The 12,433-nt window shown below is 38.7% G+C and overlaps 1 protein-coding gene across 1 annotated transcript in view; it reads left to right on the top strand.

Moving 5' to 3' along the window:
- The window catches only part of CERS2 (ceramide synthase 2), a 31,097-nt gene that overhangs the window by 10,382 nt on the left and 8,282 nt on the right, over positions 1 to 12,433 (top strand). The window contains exons 2-3 of the mRNA XM_072428263.1: positions 6,321 to 6,494; positions 11,285 to 11,402. Of these exons, the coding sequence (XP_072284364.1) occupies positions 6,322 to 6,494; positions 11,285 to 11,402 (291 nt within the window). The 5' untranslated portion in view covers position 6,321. The remainder of the gene's footprint in view (positions 1 to 6,320; positions 6,495 to 11,284; positions 11,403 to 12,433) is intronic.

Raw genomic sequence — 12,433 nt, 5'->3', positions numbered from 1 at the left:
CAGCTTAAGTCCCTGTAATTATTATAGTTGTGTTTTTGAAAATGTAGCGCTTTGCAATTCATATTGGTGTGAGCAAACTTAGTGAATGGGTTGCCCAGTGCACAAAAAATCATACATGCTGTGCTTTTACCAGCACAGTGCAGTGCATTGCCAAAATGTGTTTGGGATGCCATTGTCTTTTTGCCCATGTCTTATTGTGTGTTGCAGTAACGCACGTGTTTCCATATTGCACTAATGGGAATAGGCCCTCAAGAACAAGCCTCTGAGCTAAAAATACATTTGCCCAAAAGTTTTAATATAATCCGTGAGGTGGTTTGTGCATGGTATATGAAAAATATTTGCTTCAACTCTTTTGCTGCTTTGCCATTCAGAATATATTAAAGCACCATTTTCATATATGTGGATACTTGTATTTGAATTTATCAGAAAATGTCAGAGCCTTGCAAGGTATGCAAAGTTTTTCTACACCAGCTGAAAGTGGAGGTCCGGTCCGGACAAACTGCTTATTAAAGCTGAACTCCGGGCCTGGAACTATAGGAGGGGTGGTGGAATACGAAACCAATCACAAAGGGGTACACAGGTAAGAGAGCTAAACTGGTTCAATAAGCCCCTGCTTGTTGTATATCGTTAGGCGTGTACTTTGTGTTCCAGAATGTTGTTCTGTTTGTATCTGTAAATTATTAAGCCAGAACAACAATGCAGGTTCTAATCTCCAGTACAGTTGCGTGAATTGCTTTGCAACTCGGAGAATTGTAAGCCCTTTGACTCCCAATAGCAATCTCTCTGCGGCTGGATTATCTACAGTAATAAGATACTTGTGGGTAATTTCATGATGGTACAGATATCTCTACTTTATTTCCTGTTTCTTGTAACTTTTTAGGGTTTCTATAAATAGTTGACGTCACTTCGAGGGGAAGTTATGGATGCCATCTTTGTGGCATGTAAAATTTTAGAGTTGGCTCCTAGCTCTTTGAACATTTAATCAGGCCTTGGTGTGTTTAAATGTGATTGAAACTACACAATACTTTCTATTTTAATGCCATCTCTTTCTTTTTATTGCTCCTTTTAGTGCCACCTAAATGTAGTATATTTAAAGTCCTTCTGATGGCTGACTATGTATGCCAACCACTTAATAACCAGGTCATTGGCACTTTTTGCAGCATTCTATGAGTTTGGTATAAACCACACAACACTACATAGCCAAAAACTTGTAAACTCCTGACCATTACAACTTTATAGGTTAGTTATTCCAATATCATAAATATTAATTTGGAAGGTCCTCTTCCTTGTAGCTATAAAGAGCCTCCACTGTTTTATGAAGGTTTCCACAAATGATGTGCTGCACTCAATTTGTGAGGTTGTCTGTAACAATTTGTGGACATTTAGCTAAAAGAGCAAATGTGAGGTAGTCTCTGATAGAGAAGATAGAGAAGACCTGGTTGAAAGTTGACATTACACTCATGAAGCCATATCTTCATGGAGTTTGTCACGGGTACAGTCAAAGGCCTTCAGCAAACCAAAAGGCTGAAAGACTTCAGGGTGTTAATTTGATATAACAATTGCTGTGAAATAGCCCATATGTCCAATCATCATTATGTTGTCTTGCTCTGTGCATTGATGATGGGGGACAGATTAACTATAGTTCAAAATGAACATGGGCTTCATACCCCAAAGCAGTGGATGGAGACATTTCGCTGAAGACTGCAAACATACAGCACACTGTAATAGCTAACTAAAGACAAACTTTTGTAGATGGGCAGACAATGCAGATATGCAACATGAGACTTTTTACAAATGAATGTTAGAACAAGTGTCTCCAATGGAGCATTTACCCTTTATCCCTCCCTGTCCAAATTCTGTCAGCCATAATTCAAGGTTGTTAATGAGACCATTGACATAAACACTTGCATTGGTTTAACAAACACTGTTGTATGGTAACCGTCATGTCACAGATCCACCTGTTGCATGCTTGTTTGCCATTTGATGTGGAATAAGTATAGGATTACACAGCGGGATCCTTAGGGCTGGTCATGTTATGTGACTAAAGGAGTTATTGTACTGCAAAGTGACAGTGGAATGCTGGTATTGATACATAGTGCAGTCTATTCTGGTGCTTCTACACAAGTATGAAAGCAAAGTTGTCATATGTAACACATGATTATGGTGTGGTTTCAGTGCAGATACTTTTGTACTTTTGGAACCTCATCAAGGTAACTGGTTGGGTTAGGATCTAAGGTATGTAGATCAGAATATGATCTATTTAAAGGACAATAGTTTAATGAAGAGGTGAACAGGACATTTTAAAGTAAGACCCTTTATTACTGCACTTAATATGTCCTAATAGTTATAAAACAGCTACAAATTACTCAAATGTTTTACACAGGGGTTCATGTTCTTACATTGTCTAAAGTTTCTAACAAAGCAAAAAGCCATTTGTTTTTAGAAAGGAGGGGGTTGCCAGTATATTGTTGGGACATGGGAGGAAATCTGACTATCCATACGAATAGGGGTAGAAAAATAAACTCCATGCAGATTGTGTACAAGATTTAAACCTGGGATCCCAATAAAGCAAAGCAGGAATGCCTCTGATTATTGACTGTGCATAAGGTTGCGGTAATAGCATGAGCTTGGATCTGCATTCACAGAGCACAATACAACTCTATTTGATCACTGGGTAGAAAATGATGGAAATTCATAATAGAATTCAAAAAGTTGTTACTAAAACAGAATATGTTCATGGGAGTGTCCTAAGACCCATGCGATAGTTGTTGTGGAAATGGTTGTTAGTGAATGCTTTGGATCACCTTTAGGAATGATCAAGGGCTGTACATACAGAATTTTTTAGGGGAAATGAAAGGGAAGAACTAGCTGGAGAAAACTTGCTGTGGGAACTACAAGTTTACAAGCTAGTTAAATTTGGCATTGGTTATTTGCCAATCTGGCATGGCAGATCACTATCAGGTGTTGTGCCTGAAATACTGGTTTCTTGAAACAGGCTCCTTTCAGGTTCTACTGGCTGCTGCCTTATTTTAACTTCTGTCACAACCAAAAGTGAGTTCTGTTAACTCATTGGCACTGACTGGTTGCCTCTGCTTAAGCAGCCTACCGGTACCTCATACAGAACCCACCCTGCTGTATCATCCTGTAGTAAACACTTCCTATTTTATGCTATAAAGCAACAATTGTCTCGTTATGTATTACTATACAGTCACTTTCAACCCCTAGGGATAATTTTACAGTAATGTTTACTTTGAAAATACACAAAGCAAAAAAAGAACACATTCACAAGCTGGCTGGGTGAGTCGCTGATCCGCCTAACACTTATAGATTTAGAAAACAATTAAAGACAGACGCACCCACTTTTAGATGATAACAATGTGTTAGTTTTGTTACATTTCAAAGCCATAAACTTAAATTAAATTCATACTGACCTATTGTGTGCCCTAAATGATACAAGGAAATATTTGCTCACAGTCAAAAACTCCCCTCTTTGTAAAATGATGTGCTGCACCTGGTTTATTTGCACCAAGATTTTTATGGGCACGTACATCCTACAGCTCCTATTCAATAAGAAATATATTCATAAGAAATATAAGGATATTTGGAATTGAGGTCTCCAAAGCCATAGCCAGAATAATTTAAGAGATTGGTTGAACCACTAGACTCGCTAAATATGTAGAAACGTTTGCTGAATATCTAAATGTAACCAACCCATCAAGCATATGGATAAATATTTATGAATTAATTTATAGGTAGAGGTGAACAAGTTTCCCTTTTTTTTCAGTATTTTTTAACTTCTTTTATAGATGCATATGACATTTGTCCCCTGGTAGTTGTGTGTATTTTTGGCCCTTGGGAAAGAGAAAGCAGATCCCTGAAAGATGTTGGACATCAACAAATTCCCCTTCAGGATTGAAGAAGCTAAAGCTTTCTACGAATACTTTATTCCCACTTCCTTAAAAGTGTAGAATGCTCATTATTTTAGCTCCTTATCACCATTCTATAAGAGGTCCTTAGACCCTGAGAGGATCTAATGATTAGCCACCACATAAACCTTACAATACCATAGCGTGCAGCTCCAAAGATTGCTTATTTGGATGGTGGAAGTGTTAGAGAATAGGAGAATGATTGTGAAGTAAGGCTTGGCATCATAATCTATATCTGGTTTTTCCAGTTAGAGTGGTGCTTCTCAGTTCTGCTTCAAGCTAGTGTTCACAGGCTACATATATAGCTGATCAAAATAACATTTTTTTTACCAAAAATAGAGAAGGCTAGTGCTTTGGGCATATTTTTGTCTGATAGTTACATTTTAGTTTTTCGTAAACTTTTTGTAGCCCATTTCTGTCTCCATTCATACAATAAACCAGTTAAAATGGACTCAATTTACCCACTTGCAATTCCTTTGGTAGCTTTCATTTAAAGGAACAAAAACATGCCAACACTGAATCAAGGAGGAGTTACAGATGGGGAAGAAATATGACATCCTAGGCTCTTAACAAGTTATAGTATATATTAAAAAAAATCCTGTATGTATCTGAAAGGAACCAATAAATGTTTATTTCCTAACCCAGAGAAACCAATGTGTGCATAGCATGAATTAATATTGACAGACCCTTATCTGTGTAGCTCATTTAGCTATTGATATGGGATCAAATTAGGTTAGTATTTGGGTGTGACCCAGTTACTTGATGAGATTACACGTACCTGTTCTGTCACTGGAAGTAGTGACATAGTTGGAATATAAATAATTTACAAGGAAACTACATAATGACTCATGTTTGAGATAACAGTATATAGAGAAAGTAGCCCCGACCAGCTTGGGGTTAGGTTTTGCAAGTTGTGGTATGATGGCTTGGATCATAATGAGCATGTGGGAAACACAAAATGGGATAAAAGTCAGCTGAGGGCAAAGTCTACATTACCTGCATAAGTACTATTATACTAAGTACTACTATAATATGTACACCAGGCCAGAGCTCTGCCTAACACATATGCGTTGCCCAGTTGGATTTGGAGGAACTTAGGTGTGCTCAACCCTACCAAAAACCTTTGAGGCAGACTGGAATGCCAATGGTAAACCAGGTCCTTTCATCCACTATCAATAGCTGACATCATACGTTATTTTGAGATTACTGCAGATGCACTCCCAAATATTCCTAGAATGAAGGTTGTTCTAGGTGGGGAACAGTGGGCAGGGATTTGTGCATACAAGATAAATTGCTTACATATGTATATGCCTATGTAGGAGATGGTGGGGGGCTCCAGAATTGGCCTTCTCCCGATATAAACAAGCTGCCACAATTTTGCAAAATGGCAATATGCTGGTTGCTGCATATACTGTGATCTACAGAGAGACACTAAAATATTCCTAAAGAGTAAAGGTTGTTTTAGCTGAGGAAGGGTGATACAGACTTGTATAGGTGTGATGTGACCTGTTTGAGAAACAGAAATTTACATTTGGACTCTGATACCCTTTAGGAAGTGTGCGAGGGATTTGTATAAAAGGATTGTGCCAAATATATTTGCATTTGCTTACATATGTTTATTTATGCCTATGAAGGAGATGGTGGGTGGAGATGGTGGTGGGGGGGTCAGCTAGACACCTCCAGAACTGGTCTTGATATTACCAGTTATCCACAATATTGCAGAATGACAGTTAGCTAGATGTACTGTGATCTTCAGTGATGGTGGCAGTCTCTGGTCTGCAGTTCATTTTTTTTTTTGCTTAAAATCTTTCAGCAGTTTTATGTAGGATGCAAAAAATAAAACCCAAACACAATATGTTCCAGCAGCCTGTAGACTAGAGTTGTTATAAAAGACTGGCTACTGTTCAACTCTGGCACAGAATAGCTTCACAGGAAACTGAATAAATCTTATTTTAATATGCAAACCTAAAGTGAGAGTGGAGAAGGCCAGCTAAATGCCAAATCTCACTAGGGTTTGGATTACTATTTAAAGGCACAGCTCAGGACACAAGGCACAGGACTGGGTGATGGGGAGTGTATAGGAGTCCTGGCAAAGCCAGAACTTTGTTTTACTAGCTTTAAGCTTCTTATTACGAAGGTGCTTCAATCACAGGGGAAACTCAAAGTGAATTGGCTACATAGGCAGCTATCTGGGCACATATTGCTGTTTATAGACTTAAGGCTGACCAACAACGTAATATTGTCCTTGGCCAGGCTGGTGGGATAGATGCTCAGTGCTGCAGATCAAAATATAAATGTTTTTGTATGTTATTTCAGATGTCTTTCTTTTTGCTAATTCTTTATACTTACGGTTGAGAATTTATGCATAAAGCCCATTGTTTCTTTTTACCACAGGATGCTGCGAACAGCCTACGACTACTTCTGGTGGCATCGATTCTGGCTACCGGAGAACCTAACCTGGGCTGACCTGGAGGATAAGGAAGATCGCATCTATGCTAAAGCTTCTGACCTGTACATCACCATCCCCCTGGCCTTCGTCTTCCTCATAGTACGATATGTCTTTGAAATGTAAGTAGTTTGTTGGAATTGGTATGAATTTACTTGGGACATCCCGTCCGTACACTTTTTTTGCCAAATGAACCTACTTTGCACATTTATATGTAAAGTGTATCTACCCAGGAAAAATATTATTGCAGCTTGTGATTCTGAATGTCTTGCCACATTTTAAAGAGTAAGTGCAAACAAAGTACAGTATTTGTATTACCTTCTTTACACCAACACACAGTACAATGCTCATTTTTGCGGCTGCATTAGGTAAATCACACCTTAACTTCTCACTCACCAGGACACGTATTGAAGAGAGAATCTATCCAACCAGAACAGGCAGAGAAATGAAAAAAAAATAAGTAGGCCTTTAAATAGCTATATTTAGTATTTGTGGCCATTTGTGAAGCCATTTATCTCTTTTCCACTTTCTATTCATGTACAAGGCCAGAACAGCATGCATTCCCATCTGAACAATGAGCAAGCTTCCTGGAATATAATGGGTCTGTAAAGTCCAATAAAATATTTATCTTTCAGTTTTGGTAAAATTTGTTACCACCCTTGTTGCTAAACCTGAAACAATCATTCTGACCATAAAAAGATGTCTGCTTTTGTTTTTTTTAAATATTTGACAAAGTAGATCAGAGTGATATTTAGCTTGCTCTGGGCCTATTCACACAACTTGCGGGGCAGCAATGCGCAGTGCATGCATGTGTTAATACACGTTACATTCTTATTGCCCTATGCTCTGTACTAAGAAGAGGCAGCCGGCACCGTTTCTTGGTATGCTGAATAACCTGCCTTATCTGCATGATGCAGCATGCCTCGAATTACAAAACCACGTGCATTGACGCAAACTAGGTTCTTGTGTGAATGAGCCCCAAAGCACTGTAGGGGTTATTTATTAAGTCTGTCACACAGCAAGGCAATGCTTAACAGGAGGGTACAGCAGATTGGTGTGATTGAAGGATAGAACATAGGCTAAATTGCTTTGCTCTGGGCAGTTTGAATGGCCCAATCTGCCCTGATCACTTTCTAATTTTGTGTCTGAGTAAAAGTGTCTAGTCAATATTTCTAAATCTTTCACAGACCTGCTTACATCTCTTTTGGTTGGCTGCCCAGCATTTTATGCACAGGGGTTGCAAAAACCACAGTAAAACTTTTGTTTTTAATTTGCCAAGTTAGAGTTGTGTTAAATTATATTGTCGTATTGGATAAATGTCCCATTGTATGTCATAAATTATTGCCATTGTTTCTTTTCATAACTCTTCTGTACTGCTGATCCACCACAGTGGCTATCATCCACCTTATGTGTACATGGCTTTAAACAACAGCTGGATGGGATGTCTCAGTTTTTTCTGATGGTGAGAATAGTGATCCAGGCTTGTGCAACGTGTATCATCAGAGTAGTTTTTAGTCTTTACCAAAGAGCAGGACAATCGCCCCTTATAACGTGACACATGAACACAAGGACTTCCTGGCAGAATAGTTGGGGATCCTTTTAATGAAAATAGAAGATGTAAATTGGTAGAAAAGGCAACTTTTAAAAATACAGTTCCATCAACTGTAGAAGGTACAGTTAGGTCCATAAATATTTGGACAGACAACTTTTTTCTAACTTTGGTTCTGTACATTACCACAATTAATTTTAAATAGATCCACTCAGATGCAGTTGGAACTGCAGACTTTCAGCTTTAATTCAGTGGGTTGAACAAAAAGATTAAATATGTGAGGAACTAAAGCCTTTTTTAAGACAATCACTTCATTTCAGGGGCTCAAAAATAATTGGACAAATTAAAAAGCTGAAAATAAAATGTTCATTTCTAATACTTGGTTGAAAACCCTTTTCTGGCAATGATAGCCTGTAGTCTTGTACTGTAGTCTTAAAGGGGTTTCCCTTCACCATGGAAATTATTCTGCGATCATCCACCACTGTTGTCTTCTGCAGATATCCAGGTCTTTTGGCGTTGCTGAGTTCACCAGTGCTTTGTTTCATGATGTACCAAACTGTAGATTTTGCCACTCCTAATATTGTAGCAATTTCTTGGATGGGTTTTATCTGTTTTTGCAACTTAAGGATGTATTGTTTCACTTGCATGGACAGCTCTTTTGACTGCATGTTGTCTGAAAATCTGCTTAATTGATAAAGACATAACAAATGAATTGCCCACACTAGCCCATGAAATAGCCTTTGAGTCGACTGTCCAGTTACTTTTGAGCCCCTGAAATGAAGTGATTGTGTAAAAAAAAAAAAAAAAAAAAAAAAAAAAAAAAAGCCTCTTCACATTATGCAATTTATGCTATCATGTTTGTCCCACTAAATTAAAGCTGAAAGTCTGCAGTTCAGTAACTGTAACTACAGCCAGGGTAACATAACTGGTAAATCTTTATATTAGCAGACTGTGTGCACTTGCTGTCTTCTAATCCTCTTCTAATCTTATTGTTAACCTCGGTAGTACTTTTTTACTTAGTGCTACAAATAAATGCAAAAAGTCCATAGGCAACATTCTGTAATCACATTATTTGACCTAGTGCTGGATCTCTCTATCAGGGGAGTTGGATCAGGAGGAGTGATTGTTTGATCATTCCACTGGAAGAGTTAAGCTGCGTACACACTTCCAATTTTTGTCGTTGGAAAGGATCTTTCACGATCCTTTCCAACGACAAGGGGCTGCAAGATGCATGAACGATGCTGTACATACAGACGACACCGACTGTACACACGGCAGATTTTCGTCCGATAATTGGCCGATGCCGATTATCGGGCGATAAAAATCTGACGTGTGTACGTAGCTTTAGTTAGGTCACCAAATCAGAAGAGTTGGAATGGAAGTTTTGTATCACTCCATTGGAGGTGTTGGATGGGAAAGGCTATAGTGTTGGATCTCACAATTGGAGTAGATGGATGAAAAGGTTCCAGGGCTGTATCGCTCCTTTAGAGGATTTTCACTGAAAGTTGCACGTGTTGGATCATTCCACTGGAGGAGTTGGACGGAAAGGTGCCAGTTTTGGATCACTCCACCAGAACAGTTGGATGTAAAGGTGGCAGTGTTGGGTCACTCCATTGGAGGAGTTGGATTGAAAGGTACCAGTGTTGGGTCACTCCACTGGAGGAGTTGGATGGGAAAGGTGCCAGTGTTGGGGTCACTCCACTGGAGGGGTTGGATGGAAAGGTGCCAGTGTTTGGTCACTCTTGTTTACTCTGTATGTGTTGGCAGATATAGTGTAAAAACTAACAGAATTAGAGATTATCCTAATTGGGCGTTGTCCAGTAAAGGTCTTTTTACCAGAGCCACTTTTTTTAAGAGTCCAAAAAGCACATGTGGGTGAATATTCCTATTACATATGCATTACTAAATGTGTTTTTGTTTTTAACCCTTAGATTTGTGTTATGACATGCTGTATTCCACAACATCTGTTTATTTATCTTGTCTTTCTTAAGCTGCATACACACTTGCAATTTTTGTCGTTGGAAAGGATCTTTCACGATCCTTTCCAACGACAAGGGGCTGCAAGATGCATGAACGATGCTGTACATACAGCGCCATTCTGCTCTATGGAGAGGGGAGGGGGAGAGCGACGGAGCGGCACCCTGCTGCGCGCTCTCCCCCTTCCCTTTCATTAGGATCGGCTGTCGTCCATCGTCCGTGGATCCGGCAGGTCGGTCGTCCGGACGATGGACGACACCGACTGTACACACGGAAGATTTTCGTCCGATAATTGGCCGATGCCGATTATCGGGCGATAAAAATCTGCCGTGTGTACATAGCTTTACATTGGCATCATTTGAAATTGCTGATCCTGTGGCGCAGTATTTTTTTAATATGGTTAAACTTACACCAACCAAGAGAAACATTCACCTAACCTAATGTAAAAACGAAAACACACAGAATTGTAGTTACCTACCAATTATCTTTTTTGTATTTTCATTCTTTACCAAAAGCACACTTCTAGTCTTGTTGTAAATTATAATAAAATAAGTATGTGTTGAGCAAAGCAGCCAAGCAGGTTTTGACTGTCTTTTCCTTATGAATGTAGATGTTTCTATCTACGGTGTCTTTTACTTCAACACACTATATAGTTTTAGGGCTACGTGGGAGTCCTTTTCTTGGTAGCAGCCTTTGAAGGCTGCATTCCTTTAATGTTCTTGTTGTTTGTCGCTGATACACAAACTAGGTTTGTACAATATTTGTTCACTTACTGTTTGATCCACAGCCAATAACTATCTTTTAGATCTTATGATTGGCTTTAATCTGGATTTCTCTGTTATCTGGTTTGTCTAAAGCATAATTTCTCAACTTTTTTAATCCAAAGAAACCATTGAAATAATTTTTGCATTCCATGTAGTTCTTTTGGAGTTGCGTTGGTTGCATTGAGTGCTGCCTTTACAGCTTCCTCAGTGCCAAATAATATGTAATGGTTTTCACTAATGGTAAATTGAATTATATACTGATTTCTTGTATCTGTTGAAAATAACTGATGAAGGTGATTCAAACACCATCGTAGTGCCAAAAGTCATATATCGCAGTAGAAAACGCTCATAATAACCAGAATTTGGGAAACCCAGAAATGTAAAACCTGTTGCGTGGTCATCTATTCTAAGCTTGCTAAATTTTCAATTTTGAGTTTGAAATTTGTCTTGAATCAAAAAAGTTTTGGGTGGAGTGGCAGAGGGATTGCAATGTTAACCCCATAAGTATTCAATGGTAAATATCAATGTGCTTATGTATTATGTGCAGAGGGGTCATGTGTTTTCAAAGGTTGTAGATATGTGTGTGTTGCTTGACCATGACTATGTTTTGTTTTTTCTACAGTTATGCAGCCACTCCACTGGCGAGGCTACTGGGAGTAAAAAACAAAGTGAAGCTTCGAGCAGCCTACAGTCCGGTGCTTGAGACTTACTATGCAAGCTGTTCAAAACATCCTAAACAGGTATAAATTTATACAACATTCTCCAGTTTTTGTGGATAATGCAGATTAGCCAAAAAAGGAAAGTCCATGGCATCTTTGCATACCCTCCTCCTCCTCCTCCCATTGTGTGATACTTTCCCCACCTCCTAGATTGTAAGCTCTTCAGGGCAGGGTCCTCTCCTGTGGCACTATCTGTATCTGTCTATCATTTGCCACCCCTATTTAATGTACAATAACACGTAAGATGTTGGTGCTATAAAAATCTTTTTTATTAATATTTATACACAACAAGACCTCCTCATCTATTTCCAGGACATGCCAGACTCTGGTTTGGTCATTGAACTACAGTGGTTCTTGCTTCAGGGGAATTTTTCATTAGCGGTAAAGTTATGTTCCTGAGGAGAGATCTGTATTTTTAAAATGGCAACTGCAACACCTATATATATGCAGGGAACAAGACCTGGCTCACAATCATTGTTCAATTCATCCTATTGGTGTTCAGTAAGGTTGAGGTCAGGGCTTTGTGCAGGTTTGTTAACACGCAATTTATTAAACTATTTCATTTAGGAGCTGGTTTTGTACACGAGTACAGTCTTGCTGGAAGTGGTATAGCTTTCACCAAACACAATGTTGGAAGAGCCTATTTGTTTACTAAGTCTATGTATGCTGTAGTATTAGCAGTATCCCTTACTGGAAACACCTTGGCTTAATTTTTTAGGACAGTAGCCATAAAAAACAAACCCTTCCCAGTCTTTAATGATGTGAAATATTCACCATGCTCCTGTTAACCAGAGATCATGTGACCCAGCCTGCCAAGGCTTTAGGTCACATGAGGCAAAAAAAAAAATCTATTTTAATTGCAAGCAAAATGTATTTACTAATGTTAAAGAATTGGAAAGTTCCACTGTAAAAGGCTGCCATGAACTTTAATTCTGAGGTTAGGCCTTACTTTAAATTGCTAACGCTTCACCATTATTTTCTTTTAAATGCTGGATTATAACCAGATTAAAATCAGATTGTATTAAAGTTAAAAGAAAGCCCCTAAGATCTCA

The sequence above is a fragment of the Pyxicephalus adspersus genome, chromosome 12 (genome assembly GCF_032062135.1).
Source record: "Pyxicephalus adspersus chromosome 12, UCB_Pads_2.0, whole genome shotgun sequence".
In the NCBI taxonomy this organism is placed as follows: Eukaryota; Metazoa; Chordata; class Amphibia; order Anura; family Pyxicephalidae; genus Pyxicephalus; species Pyxicephalus adspersus.
The sequence above is the reverse complement of the archived record's forward strand: the minus strand, read 5'-3'. Positions and strand labels throughout refer to the sequence as shown.